We start from the raw sequence: 26,450 nt of genomic DNA, 5'->3' as shown, positions 1-26,450 counted from the left end.
CCAAACTCCACCAATCAAAATCCACTAAACCCATTCTGTTTCCTCAGCAGGTTTTTTTTTTTTTTTTTTTTTTTTGAAAATGAGAATAAATCTCAACGAGAATCGGCAATTCACCGTGATAATTCTTTCATTCAAGAAAGCTTATTATCTAACCGTCGGACATGCAAGATGACCGGGGAAATTTAGACAATAAAACTTTAATGTCCGAAAAGAAAACCGGTCTTCTTCCAATAATCCTGAAAATAAAACAAGAAAACAAGAAGAAATATAAGTCGATATATTTAACAAATTACATCAAAATATTCCCACAATCATGATAACTCATGATTGAGACAATTAAGCTCTTAATTAAGGCATAATAATAAAATATTAATATCCTTAATTAAGACACAATTAACGCCCTTAAATAAGGCCCAATTAACGCCCTCAATGAAGAGGCACAATTTACGCACTCAATAATTGAGGCAAAATTTACGTCCTCAATAAAGAGGCGCAATTAACCATGCACGATTACCGCCCTCAATTAAGGCATAATTAGCGCGCTTTCCTTTCTGAAACCGGATCCGGTTCTGAAATCGTCGTCACCGCCACCATCGGCCACCACCGCTATGCTATCGATCAAGTTGCCTCGTCGTATGCGAAGCGAACGAAGCGTCTCACATGTAACACGAAAAATCGCCAAAAACATCAAAAACCAAACAAAACACAAGGATTAAACAAGCAAACAAATACCCATAAACAAACAAGATTAAAGTCAACCCTTTCGCAATTCCACTCAAAATCATGAGAAAAAGAAAGAATATTGTAAATAATTGTAATAGAAGAGCATACCAGTTGAGTCATGAGAAACCCCATAGGATTTGAAAGTCGGAGCAGCATCATGTGTTTGTGTTCGGATTTGAAACCCGTAGCAGCACACTTCTGATTTCTCTACATTAAGCTGCCGCTCTTTGTTTGGAGTGTTCATATCATTGCTCTTGATTTGTTTCTGTATCGGCATTTTGTTTCAGAAAAACTAAAGCATTTCGTTTCGTGCACAATTTCCTCAGCAGGTTTATAATACCTATATCGGTTTTTTTATGGTGTGCCCAAGAGCATACACTAAGCACTAAATTTTATGAGTTTGGTGCATTCTTATTAGTCATGTAATCATAAATATGGATGGCCCCCCTCATTTACACCAAACTCCACCAATCAAAATCCACTAAACCCATCAAATTTAGTGCTTAATGTGTGCCCTTGGGCACACACTAGAAAGACCCTACCTATATATACAGTGATCACCACAACAGCATGCAATTAAAAATTTCAAACACATGACTTCAATGTCAAATCGATCGATGTTCCCTAGCATTGAGTAACTCCGCAGTTCATAATGTTGAATCTTATGGACTTACAGTCTGGTATGGAAGTCTTTAATTTTATGAATGTTCCATGCAAATATACAGCAGTAAAATGAATGCTTTAGGTATACCGGAATTGTTAAGTCCTGTATTCTATGTTGTATTATTAATAAATACTCCTTCTGTCCCTCTTATTCCTTTACAATTTTTTTACACCGCTCGACCGCATTTTAAGACGTATATAAAACATAGTTCTATATATAACTTATTTTTAAAATTTTTCTTTTTTATATAAAAATTTAAGAATAAAATTTTTATTCGGATTTGGACCCGTAATTATATATCATTTGATTAGCAGTTTTGACACGAGTGAAATTATCACTGTATAGTCTGTATTATTATAAGGTTTGGTTATCAAGAAATATGTGGCAGGATCTTTGCTATCAATTTGATAATGTTATCACTTGAACAAGATCTTTGATCACCTTTCATATTCTTATAACTAAATGAGGTATGCTGCAGCCCACGTTAGTTTAACTTGAACTGTTTTTAATCATCTATTTATGCCATTGCATGTATCAAGTATTAATAATGTGATAACTAGATGATAAAAAAATCATGCTTAAAGATCGAGCCTGGCGCTTGTGCAGTATATATGGGTACCGAGATCACATTAGTTCTACGCTGGGTGAGCTTATTTCCTTGTGCTAGATCAGTTTGTACGGCTCTTTACCCTCCCAAAGGTACATTAACCGCGCAAACAAATAGTTGTGCAGGTTGATTACAACTTAGAACATAATCTTTAGCTTTGTCGGATGTTTTAAAATAGTGTAATTGACATTTTGTAACCTTTAAGTTTATGCGTTTTTTCGATTTGATCTCAAACATTTTTTTTGGCAATATGCAACCTAAAATTTAAAAATCGCTTTGATTTGCATCCTTTGACCATATTCCATCCAATTGACTGTTAAATTACATTTCAGTAAAATCATAAAATACAATCGCTCTATCATCGAACCCCTCTTCTCGCCTCCTAGAATATTATTTTACCCCGGTTAATTTTAACAGTCAATTTGACGGAATATGGTAAAATTGCACTTTTTAAACTTTAGGGTGCATATAGCCTAAAAAAATTGTTTAAGACTAAATTGAAAAAACGCCTAAACTTGAGAGGTGCAAAATGTTAATTACTTTTAAAAATATTGTTGAAAAAAAAATTAAATTTGAAATCACTAGATTATATTTTATCTAATATTGAGGAACGAGGACTCCAAGACTCTACTGAAATAAGGACTCCAAGAAACTTAACTAGCTCTAATAAATAAATATATAAATATTAAACAATTTCAGAGTATTTTCCAATGGAGTTGGTTATAATCGTTGGCTAAATTGGACTTGCAGGTTTTATATAAATTTGGTGAACATGTAAGACATTGTGCTTCGATGGTATTGGCTATACTGGTTGGTTATAATTTAAAAATAGTATGCTATTAATATAATAGAATATATTAGTTTAATATGGTAATAAATGATGTGTAATCTTCGTACGAATTTCTTTCAGGTATGTAGATATTCGACAAATTTAGCCATTTATAAGAAAACTAAAATTATAGATAAGGGGTCGGTATGGTTGAAGTGTAAATTTTTGAAAAGATTGACTATATTTTTCATTTTTAATATGCCAATTCAACTTTTAATTAAGGGATCTTCATGGTTGGAGATGTTGTTATGTATCTTAAATTTTGTTTCAAATTATTTTCTCAAAATAATATTACCGAGAAATGGCTGATTTTAATCAATTGATATTAATTGATACCCACGATCCCGTTATAATTAATGGGAGTGAAACCAATCAAAAATTGGCGCATCAAATTTGAGGAAATTTTTGAAATCCCAAATCTTTTCTTGATTTTTTTTCTAATGACATGATAAATAAATATATGATTTTAATTGGGTGGTATATAATACACACACACGGAAATCATTATTCAAATAATTCCGATTAAAAATCATAAGAAAAAAGGAAAAAAATAATGAGATACCAAGAATTTTCCAAAAATAATAGAAAGACCGTTTTTGTTTCCCAACATGAGCACAAGTAAGCCAGTTACCTTGTTTGGCAAGTCTTTTGGACATGGAAACTCTATAAATAACATTCTCATTCTCCCCTTTTCAATCCCCTCCCTCATTTTCCTCTCTCGCCTCCATCCGTTTCTAGGGTTTCTTTCCCTCTCTACAACCTCACCTGTGGCCAGCAGTTTTTGGGACTAATTTTCATTCTCTGGTAATTTCTCTTCTTTTAGTTCCGCCTCCGATTGTTCTTCACTTAAATTTTAATCCAAAATCCTAATTTTCATACTATGATTTCTGTTAATTTAATGTTTTCTTGATTGTTCATTAAGAAATCTTGCTTTTTTTATTGCTTAAAATGTAATGTCTTTTGGGCTTTTGTATGGCAAAAATAAATATGCAAATCTCATTGTATTTCTGTCTCCCATTTCTTTATTGTGGAAGATCTGTTTGGTTACACATGCAAAGTTTCAAGCTTTCGGGTATTAGGTGAAATTTATGTGACTTGATCACCATGTGGGTCTTTTCCAAGGGAATAGTTAAAAGGTTAGAGATTTTAGCTTCTGCCCATGTGGGTGTTTTATGTTTTATTATGTAGGTAGTGTATGTACATTGATTAGGACATATAATTATAAATTGTGTCTGTTTTTGATTTCTTTCTTGGTTTTTGTAATTAATAATATAATTTATTTATCTGTTGCTACAGTTAGGAAAGATGTTGACATTTCATGAGGTATCTTCTTAAATAATAGTTCTGGTTTTACAAGAGAAAGATATGAAAGTCATGTTAAATATATGTTGAAGAGTGCTTTTTTCCAACTGTATCTTAAGGAAAATCTCATGTACTTCCATAAATGTTTGTGATACAGACTTGGTAGAGCCTCTCTGGTGGGGAGTATCTTATTGATTATTGACTAAATCTCTGATTTTGACAATCTAGTGGAAAAATTTGAGACCAGACCAATGAAATCTCTTTGTTTGTATGGATTGCCACATTAAGCAACTTCTATCTCTGGCCTAACTGGATGTTTGTGATTAAACGTTTACCACCCATGTTTTGTCTCATTTATAAAAAGTCTTTTAGGCACATATATCGCAGAAGTATCATTGTTGTCTTTATGATAATAGCTAATTTGCTGTGCTTGTTGTGAAGGCTATATCAGACCATCTATTGTGAAGCTTGCAGAAATTATGTCAAGCGGCCTCTTATAGATGCGGTGTAGCGGAGATGAGGTATTACATTTATAGTATAGAGTTGTCTGTTATAATGCTGATCAAACTTGTGTAACATGCATGTTGTTTGGTATCAGATTTTTGGTAGCTTGTGCTTGATGGACTTCATGCCAAGTAGTAGCGACAAGAAAACTTTGAAGAGGTGGTTTTTTATTGACAAGAGAGTCGGGTAGTACCATATCTTGATCCTTGAACACATTTCACTTTAAAACTAATTAACATCAAGTGATCAACAGACGACAGTTAGTTGTAACAGTAAAAGACTCTGGAACAATGGAATTCAAATCAGCAAAATCACCCTCTTCACTCAATAATCCTGCTCGATCTTCCTTAAACAAGTCTGGACAAAGCCTCTATTCTAGTCTGTTTCCGTACTCACAGACAGGAGGATCCTCATTTTCAAGTACAGTGCTGACCGTCCCAAGAAAGAAGCCGGAAAAACTTGATGATGCTCTCCCTAATGGTTGGCTTGAATCCATGAAATCTTCTTCACCTCCTAAGAGAAAACTTGTGAAGGACCATAATGTTGAGGTTGCTTCAGATGACCATGACTACGCTTATCACTCATGGCTGGTATTCTAGTAGTTTATAAATTTTAAAAAGAATTTATTTATACTATTCTATAATACTTACCTATAATATTAATCCTATGACTTATGCGGACAAGTTTATTAATACCATCTGACCTATTTCCTCATCTTGCTGACCAAATTGCAGCTTAGTTATCCATCTGCACTCCGATCCTTCGATAAAATTACAGACTTTGCAAGTAACAAGAAGATTGCTATATTTTTAGATTATGATGGGACACTTTCTCCCATAGTAGATGACCCTGATCGTGCTTACATGTCTACTGATGTAAGTGGTCTTAAATTTTCTTTCTTTTGTACATAATATTAATATAGTTAATAACGGCTAAATGCAATATGTACTTTATATGCCAGATGCGCTCTGCTGTTAGGGGTGTTGCAAGTTATTTCCCCACTGCAATCATCAGTGGAAGAAGCCGCGATAAGGTAGTTGATATTCGTGTTCAGTTAAAATTACGTTTCAAATAATTTAACACACACGTTTATCTATTTTAAAATGTGCACAGTTCAATTTGATTATTAAAATTATTGCCTTGTTATTGGCCATCCTTCAAATTCCAGGTTTTTGATTTGGTCGGCCTAAAAGAGCTCTACTATGCTGGTAGTCATGGTATGGATATATTGTTCCCGCACAAGGACCCAAAATCTACTGATCACACAGTCTGCAGTGAGCTCGGAAACACTCAGGTAAATGATTCACTTTTGTTGTCTTCAAAATTTTCTTAATGTACTATCATATCCTTCACCCTCAATCATTCCTTTAAACTCTAAACTGCACTTCGTAATGTCCCATTCTTTTTCTGAAAATAAATGGTTTAGGAAACCATAGGACCGTTAAAGGTTTTTTAATATAAACCTCTAGACGCTTGAGCCCAACTTATATTTTTATACTTAATTTTGTTGAATTTACTACTCCTACTTGTTTCTTAGCTAATTTTAAACATGGCAGAGCAAAGGTGTCACCTTATTCCAGCCCGCTAAGGAATTTGTACCTGTGATTGATGAGGTTGGTACTTTTTCTGTGTCATTCAATATCTTTTCAAGATTAAAGCTCGTTACTGTAGTCAAATAAAATCTCAAAATTTCTTCTCCTGCAGGTTTTCCGAACTCTAGAGAAAAACACTAGAGATATAAAAGGTGCAAAAGTTGAGAATCACAAATTTTGTGTCTCAGTACACTACCGTAACGTGTCTGAGAAGGTGATGTGTAGGATACTTTTAACTATTCTTCTCAAATGTTAACTGGTTTTGGTCATCTAGTTCGCATTCTGAGGATTCCTCCTGTATGGTATATTCTTGCAGAGTTGGGTTACAATTGCAGAGTGTGTTCACAGGGTTGTAGATGATTACCCCCAGTTGCGATTAACACATGGGCGGAAGGTAATTACTGCATTGCATGCATAAAATGTTTTGTAATCCTTTTTTTATAATCAATTGCGAGCATTGGTTTTTTGCACATCTCTTTAGGTTTTAGAGGTTCGTCCGGTGATTGACTGGGACAAAGGGAAAGCTGTGGAATTCTTGCTCAAGTCATTAGGTTTGTAAACTACACGTTAAGTACCTTATCTTCTCTGTTCTAGTATATATATCCGGGAGTGTACCTCACTTTTTTTTACATCGTACATATTACTCTCTTTTTACTGCTAAATGATTCATATTTTCACATAATTACGCAGGACTTGAAAATAGTGATGATGTGCTTCCTATCTATATTGGAGATGACAGGACAGATGAAGATGCATTTACGGTATAAATATTATCCTCCTCCCTGGTATATTGATTGATACAAAAATTTGGACGCCTAAGCTCGTTTTCAACAGGTATTAAGGCAGAAAAATCGGGGTTATGGTATTCTGGTTGCTTCTACTCCGAAAGAGAGCCAGGCACTCTTTTCATTGAAGGACCCTTCAGAGGTACAAATCTTTCTTGCATTTGCACATTGTCTTCAATTTTTCGCCCCTTTATTATAATTTTTGCTTCGTAATGCATTACCAATTCTACCTGAAAATAAATTACTCGTTACTTGCAGGTCAAAGAATTTCTTGAGTCCCTTGTGAGATGGAAAGAACAGAGTTCCCTGTAGATACAACAAAGCCACAAGCCCACAAAGTACTAATACATATGCTCTTACTAGAGCTTCATGAGATTTATGGTCTTTTTTCTGTTTAAAGCAGTCTGGAACTGCCAATTCAGATGCTAGTGTTTCTTTATTTTTAGTAAATCGTAACATATTGGTCTATTCTTTCTCCCTGGTGGGAGTTCAATAAAATCTCCGGCATCAATGAAATTCAGCCTTGTGTACGAATGATATATAATGGATATCTTATGCTATACATTTGAAATAAAACTTCTTATTGAGTCTCGATTATAGAAATAAAATTGCTCATTTATTTCCTGAAAGTATTATCCTGTCGATGATAATTTGTATACAGAAACGTAAAAATTGGAAATTGGGATTAATCATTATTATGTTGATTAAGGATTAATCACATGACCGAAATTAATAAGAAGAGTTAATCGGATTGAAAATCAGATATTTTATAATATTATAAATTATAATAATATTATATATTAATTTAATTTATTATATAATATATTATTATTTTTTATAATAATTAATTAAATTGAAAATTAACTGGGGATTAACGAGTCGAACCGGAATTTTAACCGGGAACATAAAATTGCAAAGTGTACTACACTACAAATCTACAATACATACAAAGTTGGTAGTGTTATAAACAAACAAGATAAAACATCATAGTCATCTCTTGTTCGATCAAACCGAGGTAAGAAAAACAAGTGCAAATTCTTGAGCTTTCTTGATCATAAAAATTGCATCTTTAACTCTGCTCTTTCTTCAAATTGACTAGCCATGGCATCTTCCTTTCATCTCCTCTCCTCCTCTCCCACCCTTCTGGTAATTTCTTCATTCTCACTCTCTCTATGTGCACATCTTCATATAGCTTCAAGTTTCAACTTAATTTTTGTTTGAGTTACATTTTGCAGGACAGAAGATTGAGATTCCCAGTTCAATCTGTAAGGCCTAATCACATTTTCAACTTCCCCAGATCATTTCCCCTAATTCAAAAGCAAGCTTTCTCTGCAATTTCTTCTTCTTCTCTTGATACTGGTTAGCCCTTTTTACTAGTAAATACTTTTGGTCTTCTTGAATTAGTTACACTTGTTTTGTTTTGATTGATGTGGTTTTGATTAGTGTTAATTGATGGGTTCTTAGGTTTGACTACTGAGCTCGATGCTGTGTCTTCCCACAGTGAAGTAGTTCCTGATACTGTTATTTTCGATGATTTCGAAAGGTTAGATTTCCCCTTAACTGAGTCCACTTGAATTTTAATAGTGTTGTCTTGAGTAAAGCATAATGTAAGAAACTTATTTTAAGTTCTGTATCAAATTATTATAGGTTCCCTCCTACTGCTGCCACTGTTAGCTCTTCTCTGCTCCTTGGTATTTGCAGTCTTCCTGATACCACATTTAGGGTAAGTTTAAGTATTTGCCTTTTCAAATGTTTAAAATTTTATGTCTTTGCATGCTTTATTGGATCAGTTATGTATAATTACCTTGTGATCCTTGTCGTAGTACATTAATGGGTAATTTGCTTTGACTGACAAGTTCAAGAGTTAGTTTGGGCCGGAATTGAGATATAGTGCAACTATATATTGTGGTATTTGCATTAAAAAATAGGTCTTTCTCATGTAATTATCTGTTCTGGGTATGGGGCATGTAAACAAGGCTTGTCTAGTTAGATTAAGTAAAATGTTTATGAAGTTCTGTTTTTCATTTTATTATCTTTAATTGTAATTTTAAATCTGAATGAATGGGTGTTTTTGTGATTGATTGCTTCACATACTGTATGTACGTGCACCAACTTCCACATATATTATATACATATATTTGGGGATTCAGGGTGCTGTTGACACTGCATTGGCAGACAGGAAATGCAACGCTTCTGATAGCTCAGATGCTCGAATGTCATGCTTCTTTAACCAGGCAAGTCTAGTTTTTTAATGCAATGCCAATTTTTTGTTCTGTTTCATCATGTCAATTGGTGACTTTTGGTTACTAATATGCAGGCTTTAGTAAATGTTGGATGTGATCTAGCAAAGCTAGTTCCAGGTAGAGTCTCGACTGAAATTGATGCTCGTCTTGCGTATGACACAAATGGCATCATTAGCAAGGTATGGATTTTGAGACTCATGAGAAATGTACCAACAAATGTGTTTTTAAGTGCATCGTTATTTTACATGCTTACATATAGTTTCGTACAAGAACTGTAACCCAACTATCCACAGATTAAAACAGCTGTAGGTCTCTGTCAATATTCTTAATTCAGAAATGACATACAAAACTCATTCTCATGTCCCACTGGCTATTTAATTCATTATATTAATATGTATCACACATGTGTTTACCGTACTGGTCAGGTGCACGACCTGTTGAATTTGTACCGTGAAGTTGAAGTTCCCCCAGAGCGTTTGTTGTTTAAAATTCCAGCAACTTGGCAAGTAAGTATTCGAAAAGAACTAAGGTCTTAAGCATTTTAATGAAATTAATTCGTCTACATGAAACTAGATTGCTCTACCATATCTAATGATCTGATATCTTCACCTTTGTTACTGTATTTTTGATAAGGGAATTGAGGCATCAAGAATATTGGAATCTGAGGGTATACGGACTCACATGACTTTTGTTTACAGGTATGCATACGTTTTAGTTTTTCCTTCGGCGATGACTTAACACATGATTATGTAACAAATATCTAGTATTGCGACTACAATAAGTAAATGTGTTATAACAAGCATGTTTCTCGTACAGAATCGGTGAAGCTTCCAAAGATGAACAACGTTTACTGGTCACTTATATATGTACTCACATTTAAAGTTCTATGGTAGAACATCATACATGGTCCGTAGATTTCAGAGTCCTAGTCGGTGTTGTTCTCGCCTGACTGATAAGATGTTTCAGCATGTCATCGATTGATCATATGCTTTTCTAGTGGAAGTTACCCATTCTCATTGTAATGATATGCTATACAATTCAGACTAGTTTTTCTTGTGATCATTACCTTGTTGGCACTAGAGTCTAGAAGTATACCAGCAACTGAGCAACTTGTTAAAGGCATCTGTAACCTGGTGGATGGCCCTCTTGTGTTGGCAACAAAAGGTCTAGGGTTTGCGTTACAGTGAAGGCAGACCTGGTGTTATTTTAATCACTGCAACAAATAACACCTTGTTAAAGTTATTTTTTATTTATTTGCACCGAGGGTCTTTAAAACTACACTGTTGCAAATTATAGATTGTCAGATATCAACCAGTTAATTGACTGCCAAATCATTTTTGATTCCATTGCATAGGAAAATAAATGAATTTTACAATAGCTCAGTTGCTGATGATAAACAATGTTTTCTTTAGCTTTTGTCAAGCTGCAGCAGCTGCTCAGGCTGGAGCTTCAGTTATTCAGATCTTTGTTGGTCGAATCAGGGTAAATTAGTTATCTTCATTCACATAAGAATGTTCCTTATTTAATATTTAGAGCTGATTGCTAAGCTGTGCACATGATCAGGATTGGGCACGTCATCGCAGTGGTGATCCTGAGATAGAAGCTGCTCTCAAGAGAGGAGAAGATCCTGGATTAGCTTTGGTAAGCCTGCAGTTATTGAAAGAATCTAGATATTAACATTACATATAAGCAGTGTTGCAAAAATTCGAAATTTGTGTGAAAATTGAACGTAGTAATTTCTTTTATAATATAGATAAATTTTGCAAATTAATGATTTGCAAATTATGCTATAATAACATATGACAAACTTGAAATCATTATACATTATTTAGACTTTAAGAACACTGCATATAAGAGTGGGTTGTAGCTGTCTTTCTTCAAAGTTCTGCATGCTGAAGTCGGCGATGTATCACCAGCTGATATTCAGTCAAATATATATATAGCTAAATTTTTATCTTAGCTGTTGCTTCCTCGTTAATCATATAATTATTTGTACACGATTATCCATATATAACTAACTATATGAATATATAAATGAATTGATTAATTAATTAATTAATTGTATTTACATAAGGTATGATCTCTTTAGTATTTCACCTCTAGAGTTTACATATATGCTAAAATCATAATGATTATAAAGTGCTTATCTGATATGAGTATATATAGGCTTTGTTTTGAATTGAGATCTCGTGGGAATGCAAATTGTAGGCTGTTTGGAAGAGATTTTTGCATAATGATATGTCAGAATCTGGAGATGAGTACTAACGCCCCTGGAATGGGATATAGGAAATAGATTCAATATAATCTCCGTCTTCTCCTTCCTCCTTCCTTTTCTTTTATTTATTTGCCTTTTACAGACAAATGTGAAGTTCTGATTAATTTTGTGCTGTGCTGCATGAATCAAGAGTCTTTAAGAATTTGCACAAGTTATGAGCTTACTGTATTTATGATTATGTAGGTGACGAAATCTTACAGTTACATTCACAAATATGGCCATAATTCTAAGCTAATGGCTGCAGCTATTCGGAACAAACAGGACGTGCTTCATGTTTTAGGGTAGCTATATTTTCCTTCCAATTGACATTTACAAAATTTTAAGATTATGTACTCAAGAAATGATCTGATGCAATTTTTTTCTTCAATTTCAGGGTTGACTATATCATTACTCCGTTGAAGATATTGCAAGCGCTGAAGGAATCTGTGACTCCTGACGACAAATATTCTTTTGTGAAAAGACTATCCCCAGAGTCAGCTAATGCTTACAATTTCAGTGAAGAAGAGGTTTGAGCATAACTAATTCTTATTATAGATTATTTATGTTTTACCTACCATAAAATAACATTGGTTGGTCCTCCAGAAAATATGCTTCCCAAAAAGGGGCAGGTCTTGTTGGCTTGTTTCTACTGAAACGACCTCTTTCTTTTGTCCCAGATATTGAAAACTAGAGCTAATTAAAGAGAATTGTTACATATCTTTCTCCGATTTGATCCTTAAAATAAAGTTTGAGTTTGAAATTAGTGTAGTTGCAGCTAGCGTTTCCCTTGTGACGTCGTAAAAGACATCGCAGAGTCAGGAATCAGGATGCATTTGTATGTAGGTCAGGCTACCTGACGCAGTAGGAATCTAGGAAAAACAAGCTTTATCCTTGAAAGTCCTGAAGCACGAACTCCAAGCAATAACTCCGGAGTTTATTGTCTAACAAAACTTAAAGATGTTGATATATGCGTATAAAACCATGAAACAAAACTAAACCAAAACCGAATTAAAATTATATTTTGCTAAAATAGTTGAAAGCCTGATTTAAGGCCCTAAACTCGGAATGGCCTAAAAAGCCCATAGGATGTTTCCCTTTTTAAAAACATATAATAATGGTCATTCGGACACTTTCAATTCTGTGTAATTCTTGTCGTACCATTCCTGCGAACCATTTTATCCTCTATATGTTTGGCCAACCTTCCTACATCATTGCCAATTATAGAAAGAACATATACATAACAGTTAAAACTAGATATGTATGTACCTCGATCGAGATCAGTTTAGTATGTGTTTGCTGGAACGGTTTAGCATAGTCCGCTACTATGATTACCAAATATAAATGTTGTCAGTTTTACCTCCATGGACCTTTCCATTCACAAGAGGGGATTTCCGACAGCATATAAGTAAGTTTATTTTATGCAGTCAGGCAATTTGAGTGTATTACTGTATATACACTTGGACTTGCCGACTTGGTGATATTAACAGACTTGTGGTGTCGTGTCAAGCCAAATAAGTTTTTAAATTCTTCTGGCTATATAAATTCCAAATAAAAAGCGTGACTTATATTTGTTTCCCTTCATTTCAGCTTGTACAGTGGGACCAATACAGTTTTGCATCAGCTATGGGACCCGCTGCTGTTGAGCTTTTGGCTGCTGGTTTAGATGGCTATGCTAATCAAGCGAAACGAGTTGAGGAGTTTTTCGGAAAGATTTGGCCACCACCAAACGTCTAAGTATTATGTTACTGCAGAGAAGTTGACAGTCCTAAATAAAACAAGTTGAGTCCAAGTTTTTTCTGTAATGTTCAAGCTCTGCGGCTCTGTCCTTTGCGCTGTTTCTCTGTTAATCTTCTGTAGTGACCCTTCTCTCATGCATGTTGCAACGCAGAGTCATGTTTTTTTTTATTGTACTTTCATGTTAGATTGTTCAGTGCAAGTAAATTGTTCGGATAATAGATTCATGATTAAATTTAGATGCAATGAACTGCTAAGATGGCGAAAGACATGTTCTTATGATTGGGAATATGCTGCAAAAATATACACCCAGGCCATGATGATCCATTTAAAATTTAGAGTTGGTAATGCTGATTGGAGTTTGAATGATTCAGAATTGTTTATTCTACTTGAGTGGTAGGTTACATGAGCACATGAATTGCTTCTTTCATGTTATGGGGCAGCTGGGAACATGTGGTTTTGTATCTGTGTCTGCTTATTCTGTCTTTGCAATTTGCAAATGCAGATGATATGAAAATCGTAGTTGTTGATAACATAGTTAATTCACAGTATATTCCCCACATTATCATATAGGCATGTTTACATTAAACTTATGGGCCGTATATGTGATATTATTTGGACAGGAGATGGGGGAAAAGAGAGTATTCATGATTAACATTCAATTAGTTAACACCTAAAGAGCGAAAGACAATTAGGAACAAGTCTATGGATATTATTCGAATCCAGTGATTGAGCGGAGATTTAATTTATAACTAGAAAATATATTAAGAAAAGGTGTTTGTTATCACCATTTTCTAAAACAGGTTTTTACGAAATAAAATCTATACTATAAGGTTCCGATTTGATAGTTCAGTCAACAAATAATCTCATGAATAAATTTTAGGCCTCCTAATTGTAGTATTACGCTTATTTGCACCGAGCCGAGGGGAAAAGAGAGTTTGTATCTGGTTCAAGTTTAGTCTTCCTTGTTTTTATCCTTCCATAAATTTTATTTTTGATTAACATTTAATATTTTTAAGTGATTGACAACAGACAGGAAAACAATTAGGCACGAGCAACGGAGATTATTAGATCCATAGTATTCATTTAACTAATTGGCAAAAAAAAAACTAATAGAAGACGCATGTAACTTTCCCAATTTCCGCAAATCCCGCGACTAATATTCATATTCTTTTGCTTCATAATTTCCTAACCAGAACTACGTTATTCTGGAAATACACTATTGGACAACAATATTAGGCAATTTTGCTCGATGACGAGCGATATGCATGTTGAAAAAAATGTTTTTAATTCTTACCTGAAATGATAAATAGCAAGAATATAATTATTTAAAGTATCTTCATGTTGGTTAAAATTGAACGGTTAAATTATATAAAATATAGATTATTTAAAAGTTATTAAAGGTTAAGATATTTATAAATTGTAAACAATGTATGTAAATAGAAGAAAAATATTAATTTCAAGACATTATTATTCTCTATGATTTTAGTCAAGCTCATGATATTAATTCTGTTTGGCCAATTTTCACATACATGTAACAAGACTTCGCATCATCTATTATCGTACTAAAATAAAATATTCTATTTATAACAAATAATAATAATTAAAATATTTATGTGTAATATCATGTGTCCGAGTCTCGAACTAAATATATTTAATTAATAAAAAAAATCGAGTTATTAATTTATATTAATTAAAAATATTAATAAAAAATATTATCATATATATATTTAGATCAATAATTAATATTCGTGTAGCAAATATGAATATTTAATTATTTAATAAAAAACAAAAAATAAAATTGATTCCGTAGCTCCATTTCATTATCCATCTCTCTCCTTCGATATCGAAACCTCATACTGTGGGAACCTGAGATACTAGATTGAAATCTTAACATTCTATAACCAAATATCATATATGAGTTTGATATGTAAAAAACTCATAACTCATTTCCACATCTCAAGAAACAAGTGACTTCTCATAACATTGTTCGAGTATATAAATAATTTAAAAATCCGAAAATTGATATTTGTGTTAATCATAAATAAAGAAAATAATATTTTTAATTTAGTACATAATAAATTTATAAATTATGTCATCCCGATGTCAATTTACTAATGTGTATTAGACACGTATTATTGGTTTGAAAATGTATAATCAATTATGGTATATTATGTGCCACCTGTAGCTTTCCAAAAGTAACTTATGCACCACCTGTTATGCCAGCTCATTCAGTAAAAAGAATTATATTCATACAATCATTGGAGATCTCAATCTCAAGTAAATTAGAGTTTATCGCACAAGTATTTATTTTCACAATAACTGCATTTCGTTCGTTTACAAAATAAGGAAAATCTTTAATCCATTATGCAGGGGAAAGACGTCAGTACATATTCCAAATTAAAATTAAAATACCCATAGATAATTCCGCAATAAAATATCAAATTAGTTCCTTTTCGTCAAAAAAGAAACACAGCTTTTTTGCATGATACTCCAAGAATAAAAAAAGGGATAATTTAATTGACAAATCATGTAATAATTGGTACAAGACGACACTTCACGAGAATATACACCTAGTAAAACTCTCCTGTCAAGAATCCACTTGTTTTTCAACCTACAAATATCCAGCGTATATAAGCTGCTAATGGTCTCTTCATAAATCATAACCACTCTCAGATTTCCTACATACAAATAATACTATACGTTTCTGTATTTGTGTTTTTGTATTCGTTAAATAAAATCTCGAATTCATTTAGCTGCACAGTTTCTTATATTTCATATGGAGGATCGAATAACCATCTCTCATCATCCGTACACTCCTCTCCCGGACGGCGACAATGCGCCGTCTTCAGGCGTCTCTCCGGCCACGCAAAATGGTCGGCGGCGATCCTTGAAGTTTGTGCTTGTGTTGAGTGGGGTTTTGGCAGTTGGGTTGATCATGGGTGCGATGTTTTCGTTTTCAACTAACGACGGTGGTGCCGTGAAAATGAGTACGGAGTCGCCGGAGAAAATATCGGAGTTGGTGGGGCGTGGCGTGTCGGAAGGAGTGTCGATGAAGTCGTTCCGGCGGCCATTATTGGGAAACGAGCCGCCAGCGAATTTTCCGTGGAACTCCAACGCGTTGTCTTGGCAAAGAACTGCGTTTCATTTTCAACCGACCAAGAATTGGATGAACGGTACTTACGTTAATTTTTTTTAAAATGTTTATTCACCTCGAAAAATAAAAATAAATAAAATTAGCATTATCATGTTTAATCTCATGTTACTCAATTAATTAATTGTTGTTTATGTTTTGGCATGCGCTGGATTGGCATAATTGTTGCATGGTGCCGATGTATCTTCTCTTTATTCCGTTGACCAGATCCTAATGGTAAGTTCCTTAACTTGTGTTCTTTGTATAGATTGTGACGTTTGATTTATTTCATTGATTATTCAAAGAATGAGTATATTCAGCATCCCTGTCACTCTCAAATTGAATCTAGACTTGTGTTCTTGGCCACCTAAAACTCTTCAAAAAACTCATCCTTCTTGCAGTATTTTTTTTATGCCCATCTTGTAGCTGTTTCTGCATGAACCAAGAATGAAGAAACTTTACTGTTTTGTTCCAAAAAAGCATACCTACTTGTTGCATTATTCACTTTAAAATTACAGCAGTTTGTGTACATGAATAAAGAAACTCTTAAATTGTGCCGCAGCCCACAACTCATACTCCATCAGACGTTAAATAATTGTTCCATTAGGCGATGATTACGAGGGGATGGTATGAGTGAACTTAATACTGTATAACCTGGAAAAGATAATAACTGATTTATTAATAACCCGCGATAACTTGATATTTGCATTACAGATTTTTAGTCACAATATAATAGTGATAATACATATTTAAGCTCAATAAATTAATAAAATTTTAATGGTTCCGACGTTATTAATTCATAGAATAGAGGTTTTAATGTAAGCTGGTTATTCAAGAAGTATTTGGTTTGAGGTTGATGAGTCCGGTTAACGGGAGTATTAGAAATTTAAATTCATGGTTGGTGTTGAGATTTGCAATTTTGTTGTGCGGGTAAATCAATCATCCCACACACACCTGGGATATCCATTCTCATTTCATTCCCACCTGCCAACCGGACATCTATGTTTAATGTATTCAAGTTCTGTAAGTGTTACAGTACTATATTGGTATTGAATATCCTTCAAAATCTTAATATCATCTTGTGGTTATGTGAATTAAATATCAGTAGTAAAGAAATATATAATTTTTAAAATTTTATAATGAATTACTTTCAAGAAATTCTCCAGAGAAACTACTGATATATATGTATTGCATGTGTAGTCCATAGACCTGAATTTGAATGTAATATAGACAAATAAGTGTTATATTATGGATCGGCATATCCTTGTCCATTAATCAGCCTGCATCAGATCCGAGCAAAATATATGTGCTAAGATCATAATTAATCGCGAAACTAGTAGTGCTAAGCTCATATATTATTTTTGGCAGGTCCATTGTTCTACAAAGGATGGTACCATTTATTCTATCAATACAACCGAGATGGTGCAATATGGGGTAAAAAAATTGTTTGGGGCCATGCAGTATCAAGAGACTTGATTCACTGGAACCATCTTCCAGTGGCTATGGTCACTGATCAATGGTATGATGTCAACGGTGTGTGGACTGGGTCTGCTACAATTCTTCCTGATGGTCAAATTGTGATGTTATATACCGGATCAACCAATGAATCAGTACAGGTGCAAAATCTAGCATATCCTGCTGATCCATCTGATCCCCTCCTCATTGAATGGATCAAGTATCCCAATAACCCTGTTTTAGTCCCACCGCCTGGTATTGATTTCAAGGATTTTCGTGACCCGACAACTGCGTGGTTAACGCCTGAGGGTATGTGGCGTTTTGTTATTGGATCAAAACTTAACAAAACCGGCATTTCATTGGTTTACGACACCGTAGATTTTAAAAATTTTACCCTGCTAGATGGATTGCTCCATGCAGTCCATGGTACAGGTATGTGGGAATGTGTGGACTTCTACCCAATTTCGAAAGTTGGGGAAAATGGGCTGGACACATCAATTAATGGTCTTGGAGTGAAACATGTTATGAAGGCCAGCCTTGATGATGATAGAAATGATTATTATGCACTTGGAACTTATGACCCGGTCTCCACTACTTGGGTTCCGGATAATCCGAAAATGGATGTTGGTATAGGACTGAGGTACGATTATGGGATATATTATGCCTCAAAAACATTTTATGATTCAAACAAGAAGAGGAGAGTGTTGTGGAGTTGGATTAAAGAAACTGATAGCGAACTTAGCGACATTAAAAAGGGTTGGGCATCCGTTCAGGTATATCTTTATACATAATTTTTAAGTTCATATTTTACTTAATATATAGTAATGATGTAGTAATATTATCATATTGCCTATCATATAATTATATATTTGTATTTTAGAACTATATTGATAGTTAATTCATACTTGGCATCACATGGAAATATTTCTCTTAGTTATATCGGTTTTTCTATGGTGTGCCCATGGGCACATGCTAAGCGCGGAAAATTTTGTGCTTAGATCATTTTGATTGGTTCTTCTCTTTTGATAATGGTGGACCCCCCTGCAAATACACCAACCACCCCAATCAAAATCTCCCAAATACAAAAATTTCCGCGCTTAGCATGTGCCCATGGGCACACACTAGACAAACCGTAGTTATATTACTTGTTTGTTAATGCTAATCATGGAAATCCGCTTACACAGTTACACATGATTCTGTAGATCCAGTATACTCTGGGCATAGAAGAATACAAAGAGTTGAAATTTCAAGATTTTGAATAAATCATTTAAGTAAACTAATTATTGCAAAATTGATGATGTTCTTCTCAATAGGGCATTCCAAGGACGATATTGTTTGATCATAAAACTGGTAGCAATCTACTTCAATGGCCAGTTGAGGAGGTGAACAAGTTAAGATCAAACAAAACGGTATTTGAAAATTTGGAGGTCAACGGCGGTGCAGTTGTGCCACTTGAAATTGGCTTAGGGAGTCAGGTTTGTACAATTCATGTTTTTGGCATAACTGTAACTGAAGATGTTACGGATATATATAGTACTCCCTCCATCCCATTTTAAGTGTTCTGTTTTGACTTTCAACGGTCAAATTGACCAATTTTTGACCAAGCATAAAGAAAAAAGTTGATATTATTCTAAAAAACTAAAAATTACATTTTATAATATATTGTATGTACTTTATAATGATATAATTTTTTTTACTTTTAAAAATTATATAATATGTGTAAATCTCAGTCAAAATTTGGTCAATTTGACCATTCAAAAGTCAAACATGATACTTAAAATGGGATGGAGGGAGTATTTACTAGGCTAAACTTTGTAGCTAAAATTAAGCTGGTGCCATATGTCAATCTTGCAGTTAGATATTACAGCTGAATTTGAGGTTGATAAGAAAAGCTTGGAGAGTGTACAAGAATCAAATGAGGTGTATGATTGTAAAAACAGTATGGGAGCTGCTGGACGTGGCGCATTAGGACCATTTGGTTTGTTGATTCTTGCTGATGAACAACTTTTGGAGCAAACACCTATATACTTTTACATTGTTAAAGGGTCAGGTGGAGATCTCAAGACCTTCTTCTGTGCTGATCATTCAAGGTCTGTTTTGTAGTATATCCTTATTGCGATCTACTTTCCCCTGTTAAATCATTGTTTATTTATCAACAAGGCGTCTCCCTGGCAGTCAACCCAGAAAGTTACTGAAAAAATGACCACGTTCATAACTGTTGTGTTGCTTATTTTTCCAGGTCTTCTGAGGCAACCGATGTTGACAAGGAAATTTATGGCAGCATAGTTCCAGTACTAAGAGGTGAAAAATTAACAGTCAGGATATTGGTAAGTTCTGTTTTTCACTGTTCTTGGGAATACTGTAGTCTGATTGTTTAAAGATGTTGAGTATAAATTTAAATGTATTTTTTTATATGCACTCAATATATTTAGGACAATACAAAACAGAAAATAGATTAAATTCAAGAAAAGGACATAGTAAATAATTTTTTGGCGGCCGAAACAGTGTCTCAGAGCATTTTCAAGAGATTAACTATATGATATCTTAAGCTATAATTCTTAGACTCGTTTGCCAAGTTAGACATCAAATGATTTGATTTAGTTTTGTTTATATGCAAAAACTACAAAGACTGTTATTAACATAACCTAAAATTGATATTAATTCTCAGGTGGATCATTCAATTGTGGAAAGCTTTTCTCAAGGAGGGAGGACATGTATAACTTCTCGGGTTTATCCAACAAAAGCCATCTACAATAATGCCAAGGTTTTCTTGTTTAATAATGCTACTGAAGCTAAGATCACTGCTTCCCTCAATATTTGGCAGATGAACACTGCTCAAAGACATTCCCATTTCACAGAATTAATGATGTAAATTGCAATATTCATTATATATTCTTTCAATTAAAATTGTTTCATTTTATTTTTGGATGTACTTTGATAGAGTTTTACTTCAATAAACAAAGATGAAAAGATGGTCTATTACACATCCAAGTTATAAAAGTTGATTATAATATTTGACTAAATTGGACTTGTAATATATTATGTAATATTTGCCGAAATATAACACATTTTGTGTGAACAAGACTGGTTAGAGAAATTCCGATCATTAAAAATCTTTAACTGAGTTAACATACCAAAAAATAAACATTAACATAATCTCACGAAAATATCACACTTCAACCATACTTTATCTATAATTTTAGCCATAATTTTAGCCAAGTTGTTATTGATAATTATATATGTCGAACCATTAAAGATCTCGAGCAAATCCCACCTTATGAGTTATTATATTAAAGCAATACATGATTATATTTATAACTTGAAATAATAATAACATGCTATTGATTACTAAATTGATAATTATTAATAGCTTCTACAAATTTCTAAAATTTGAATTAAATACATCCTCTAACGATTATGATCCTTCAAAATTAAATTTTTAGAATTTGAGATAAATACTTCCTCTAACGATCTGTGATCCAAGACTCTTCAAAAATCAAATTTGATGACCCCCTACAAATCTAGAAATTATTATTAAAATCTATATATTTGTGAAATCAAAAAATTTCAAGACCACATTTATGAGTCATCATCCTATTTTCAAAAATTTATAGATATACTACCAAATTTTGTTATTTGAGATCTTCTTATCAGAAAGAGTAATAGGTTAAAAATCTAGGAGATCTCGTCTAGTTTCAATAGAATTTGTAGAACATACTTTTGCACAACAAAAAAACCCTCATAAATGGTTGTTAGTAAAACCTCCACCTCAACATAAAGTGGTTGTTATGGGCACACACTAGAAAGACCCTTTATCAAAATAGCAATTCGAAGTCCGGTATCCTGTGGGTTTGGTTAGTTAATTTTTGGTACGTAGTACAGCTACTCATAAATGACTTCTCTCGTCGTTTTTTCTTCTTTCGTTTAAAAACAGTTAGCAGAAATACAATAAATGCATATAAACATAATTTCCATTTACTTCTTTATCTATTAAGTGATCTTTAAATCGTTAAATACCAACATTAGTACACCTTCAACCATATTTTTCTTAATCTCAAAATGGAGAACCAAAGCACCGTCTCTCACAGTCCAAATACTTTGAAGTTTGTGTATGCAATATTTAAGATAATTGTTGTGGTGTTTTTGCTATCAAACGGTTACGGTGCGGCGGTTGTCCAAGCTACGCAACCGCCAGGGGTGTCTGAAGGAGTTTCGATGAAGTCATTCCGGTGGAATGTAGGGGGATCAAAGCAGGGAGATAATTTTGCATGGAACTCCACCATGTTGTATTGGCAGAGACCAGCGTTTCATTTTCGACCCCCCAAGAATTGGATGAATGGTACATTACATATATGATCCCTGCTAAAACCTTTTTAATTGCATTTCAAATTTATAAATCTTTGTTTTATAGTTAATTATTCAACTTGCACAATTATGCAGAAATCTCTCATGCATTGGGATGTGTTTTTTTTTGGTAAATTCAGTGTTGAATGTCCCCTAAAAGAAACTATTTTACCCTATATCCATAATTATTTTTATTAAAATATTTTTATCCTTGATTAAACATTTCATGATATAAAATTCTTGATTTGGTAAATTATTATTTTTGTTACTCTTCTCATTTATAATATAAACGTCTTGATTAAATCAACACAAAATAGTGATGTACTTTATTTATTTATTTATTTTTGCCAGTGATGTATTTTATTTATACATACATATTTTTATTTATAAGAGAATAATATAATTATTTTTAACTAAATTTAAAATTTTCCTTATAATTTCTTTAAAATAAATTAATATATGCGCAAATCTCATTTATTTTGGGCTTAATTTCATTTCTTTGTTTTACGCATGATTGCTCTCTATCTGTCAACGGCGCCAATGAATCTGCTCTTCATTCCTTTGATCAGATCCTGATGGTAAGTTGCTCAATTCCCATCTCATATTCATATTCTTATCTCGATTCTTTAATTCATTATTCCAATCACATTGCATGCATATTTATAATTTCGCAGCAACAATATATCATAATGCCGTCTAATGTAACATTGTTTGTTTGATTATAAGCTCTCAAGACTTATTTAAAGTGTCTAGCTAGTCCATTGATTCGTAGATTCGATATGAATCCAACAAATTTATGTTTTTAGATGAAGAGGACTGAGATTGATTATTAACACAGAGCTACTATACTTGTGAATTTTGGTGATATTCAATCAATGAATTTAAAGATGGATGTTTATTGGCAGGCCCTTTATTTTACAAAGGATGGTACCATCTGTTCTATCAATACAACCCGGATGGGGCAGAATGGGGACCGAAAATTGTTTGGGGCCATGCGGCTTCAAAGGACTTGATCCACTGGGAGTATCTTCCGGTTGCCATGACCACTGATCAATGGTATGATACCAATGGTGTTTGGACAGGCTCTGCTACAATACTCCCTGATGGTCGAATTATGATGCTGTACACCGGATCAACCAATGAATCAGTGCAAGTGCAGAATTTAGCATATCCGGCTGATCCATCTGATCCGCTCCTCATTAAATGGGTTAAGTACCCTAATAACCCGATTATAGTCCCACCTCCTGGAATTGGTCCCAAGGACTTTCGTGACCCGACAACTGCCTGGTTAACGCCTGAGGGAAAGTGGCGTTTTATTATTGGCTCAAAGCAAAACACAACAGGCATTTCTTTGGTTTTTGATACCGAAGATTTTAAAAATATTACCCTTGTAGACGGGTTTTTACATGAGGTTAAGGGTACAGGTATGTGGGAATGTGTAGACTTGTACCCGGTTTCAAAACCTGGGGAAGATAGGGTGAAGACATCAGTTGATGAGCTTGAAGTCAAATATGTTATGAAGGCTAGTCTTGACGATGATAGAAATGATTATTATGCCATTGGTACTTATGACCCGGTTAACGGTACATGGGTTCCAGATGATCCAGCATTAGATGTTGGTATTGGGCTGAGATATGATTATGGGATATATTATGCCTCAAAAACATTTAATGATACAAATAAGAACAGGAGAGTATTGTGGAGTTGGATTAAAGAAACTGATAGTAATAATACGGACATTCAAAAGGATTGGGCTTCCGTTCAGGTATACTTCATACTTTTTTATTATTACGTCTTAGTTTATGGTGTATATTCTTTTTGTAACCAGAGTTGATGTTGCTATGCTTGACAGGGTATTCCAAGGACGGTAATGTTGGATAATACAACAGGTAACAATTTACTTCAATGGCCTGTTGCAGAGGTTGACACACTAAGATCAAATCATTCAGTTTTCCAAAATTTGGAGATTAACAGCGGTGCAGTTGTGCCACTCGAAATCGGCTTGACAAGTCAGGTTTGTACAATTTATGTTTTTGGCATATAAAAAGTGTAGCACATACATATAGAATATTATAGATAATATATACCTGAATGTCCTGCAGTTAGACATTGTAGCGGAATTTGAGGTAGATAAGGAAAGCTTGGAGAGAGCACAGAAAACAGATGAGGTGTATGCTTGTAATAACAGTACAGGAGCTGCTGGACGTGGCGCATTAGGACCATTTGGTTTGTTGGTTCTTGCTTACCAAGATTTGTCTGAGCAAACACCTATATACTTTTACATTGTTAAAGGGTCAGATGGGAATCTCAAGACCTTCTTCTGTGCTGATCATTCAAGGTGTGTGTTTTACTATTTCCTTGTTCTGATATGCGCGCTAATTAAATTGTTGCTTACATATTTATAAGGGGTCGAGTAATAAGACATTAACATCAGCTGTATTTAATTATTCATTCTGCACATATAAATTTGCAATTGGTATTATAAGATACAGTCCGACGAAATGCTTAATGCATTGCTTATATTTGCAGGTCATCTGAGGCAGACGATGTCGACAAGGAAATATATGGCAGCACAGTTCCAGTACTCGAAGGTGAAAAAGTGACAGTCAGGATACTGGTAAGTTCTTTATTATCCGGGGACATGAAAATACACACACACAAGTAGATATATAGTTCTATCATTTTCTAGACAAAACTAGACAAAAAGAATCAGAACTGAACAAAAAATCAAAAGTTATCAGTTTATACAGATGAAGTATCTAATTCTATGTCACTGCTTCCGAATCAGATAAACTGAATATGTTTACTTTCGTTTGATTGTAGAATTACACAAATATAGGGTATTAACTCAGATAAAATTGATATTTATTCCCAGGTGGATCATTCTATTGTGGAGAGCTTTTCTCAGGGAGGAAGGACTTGTATCACCTCCAGGGTGTATCCAACAAAAGCTTTCTCCGATGATGCCAAGATTTTCTTGTTTAACAATGCTACTGAAGCTAATATCACTGCTTCGGTAAATATTTGGCAGATGAATAGTACTAGTACTAATTAAAGGCATTTCCATTACGCCAATTTGATGATGTAAATCACAGTATATTCATTAAACTAAAATCCTTTCATTCCATTACATGTGTGCACTGTCATCCTAGTATTACATCAATATCCGATTCATATAAAGAGAAAAAAGAGTACTGGATCAAAATATTGGTAAATAACACAATAATCAGATAAAAATAGTTTATGCACAGTGGTCTGATACTTCATTTGCAGAGATGATGAGCATCAGAGACATGTTTGATTTCACATTAATTTTTATCGGTGATGCACATTACATTATACGGATTTGTTTTAATTGATATGCATCAGAAATTCCTAAGCAAATTTCGCTTTCTAGAACTATGAAGCATATATTGAAGGTAAAAGTTGAAATCCAACCACCAAAATTACTATATAATCACCAATATGGGTTAGATGAGTAGTATAGTAAGATGAAGTGTTTTGGGGAAGAGGTTAAGTAGAGTTTCTAAACTAAGTGTTTTTTAGTTTAGCAATTAGTTAAACTCTACTCAGCGTGAATGTGAATGTGCATAACATGTTTGAGGAGAAAATGACATGACAACCAAAACATGCTGGATTTTGACACTGGTGGTGTGTGTTTATACATTCATTAATACATTGCATACATGTTGGAATCTTCTAGCGACTACTTGTAAAGCTCTGAGTTTTATTTTATGTAAAGATCGTGCCTGTAATAGCTGACGCCGACTATCCACCTTGTAATAATTAATTGATATACACAATTATTTTTATTCATTCGGTGAAGACTTGAACATGGTGACAAGCATGTAATCTCTTATGGGTTTCATACAAATGCTAGTCTTGTAAATATAGGAGTTCTCTTTATCAGTTATGTTGAAGAAACATAACTTGTGAGTAGAGTTTTTCTATTTATCGGTACAATATCTAATTAGTCCATCTGATCCGACAAAAGAAATATGATCACTTTGGACTTCAATGCCACAATGAAATAGTAAATTGGAATTCTGTGAAAAGAAAATTATTGAACAGTTGACCAAATGATAATAATTTTCATCAGATCTTGAAAGCAGTAGTAATCAGCTGTTCTGAAACATCCAAAGAACAGACTGTTGAGCGAGGAAAGAAAAAACGTAGTATATGACATTGGAAGGCAGGTACAGCTACAGCCCATAGAAATATTACTTTGAGATGTAGTGGATGTTGACAAATTTACATTTTCCATCGCCAGCTGACAACCTG

General features: G+C 33.8%; 4 protein-coding genes and 1 long non-coding RNA gene across 6 annotated transcripts; 4 read left to right on the top strand and 1 right to left on the bottom strand.

Annotated features, from left to right (window-relative positions):
- Positions 1-92: 92 nt before the first annotated feature.
- On the bottom strand, positions 93-1,036 carry LOC135150201 (uncharacterized). The gene is made up of 2 exons (XR_010288484.1): positions 453-1,036; positions 93-236 (listed from the first exon to the last, which is right to left on the bottom strand). It is a non-coding gene; the product is annotated as an uncharacterized LOC135150201 (long non-coding RNA).
- Positions 1,037-4,723: 3,687 nt separating this feature from the next.
- On the top strand, positions 4,724-7,606 carry LOC108208232 (probable trehalose-phosphate phosphatase F). Its single transcript, XM_017378746.2, has 11 exons — positions 4,724-5,219; positions 5,364-5,504; positions 5,591-5,662; positions 5,798-5,923; positions 6,186-6,242; positions 6,334-6,435; positions 6,538-6,615; positions 6,703-6,772; positions 6,912-6,982; positions 7,056-7,148; positions 7,265-7,606. The coding sequence occupies exons 1-11, from the start codon at positions 4,920-4,922 to the stop codon at positions 7,316-7,318; spliced, it is 1,164 nt and encodes a 387-aa protein (XP_017234235.1). The 5' UTR covers positions 4,724-4,919; the 3' UTR covers positions 7,319-7,606.
- Positions 7,607-7,912: 306 nt separating this feature from the next.
- LOC108205802 (uncharacterized) lies at positions 7,913-13,504 on the top strand. 2 transcript variants are annotated; one of them, XM_017375880.2, is made up of 14 exons: positions 7,913-8,021; positions 8,106-8,152; positions 8,242-8,365; positions 8,471-8,549; positions 8,654-8,729; positions 9,157-9,240; positions 9,324-9,428; positions 9,675-9,755; positions 9,883-9,947; positions 10,662-10,731; positions 10,813-10,890; positions 11,708-11,805; positions 11,898-12,030; positions 13,091-13,504. In XM_017375880.2, the coding sequence occupies exons 2-14, from the start codon at positions 8,108-8,110 to the stop codon at positions 13,235-13,237; spliced, it is 1,185 nt and encodes a 394-aa protein (XP_017231369.1). In that variant the 5' UTR covers positions 7,913-8,021; positions 8,106-8,107; the 3' UTR covers positions 13,238-13,504. The 2 variants fall into 2 exon arrangements, with proteins under 2 accessions (XP_017231369.1, XP_017231368.1); XM_017375879.2 differs by having other exon boundaries at positions 7,976-8,152.
- A 2,322-nt stretch (positions 13,505-15,826) lies between these two features.
- LOC108206477 (acid beta-fructofuranosidase-like) lies at positions 15,827-20,811 on the top strand. The gene is made up of 7 exons (XM_017376791.2): positions 15,827-16,413; positions 16,599-16,607; positions 17,739-18,598; positions 19,139-19,300; positions 19,680-19,915; positions 20,065-20,152; positions 20,494-20,811. The coding sequence occupies exons 1-7, from the start codon at positions 16,017-16,019 to the stop codon at positions 20,695-20,697; spliced, it is 1,956 nt and encodes a 651-aa protein (XP_017232280.1). The 5' UTR covers positions 15,827-16,016; the 3' UTR covers positions 20,698-20,811.
- A 2,304-nt stretch (positions 20,812-23,115) lies between these two features.
- On the top strand, positions 23,116-25,296 carry LOC108207625 (acid beta-fructofuranosidase-like). Its single transcript, XM_017378061.2, has 5 exons — positions 23,116-23,934; positions 24,022-24,183; positions 24,272-24,507; positions 24,699-24,786; positions 25,045-25,296. Exons 1-5 carry the CDS (start codon positions 23,209-23,211, stop codon positions 25,222-25,224), a joined length of 1,392 nt encoding a protein of 463 aa, XP_017233550.2. The 5' UTR covers positions 23,116-23,208; the 3' UTR covers positions 25,225-25,296.
- The last annotated feature ends 1,154 nt before the right edge of the window (positions 25,297-26,450 follow it).

This window comes from Daucus carota, chromosome 2 (assembly GCF_001625215.2).
Source record: "Daucus carota subsp. sativus chromosome 2, DH1 v3.0, whole genome shotgun sequence".
NCBI lineage: Eukaryota > Viridiplantae > Streptophyta > Magnoliopsida > Apiales > Apiaceae > Daucus > Daucus carota.
This window is presented reverse-complemented; position numbering and strand designations above follow the sequence as displayed.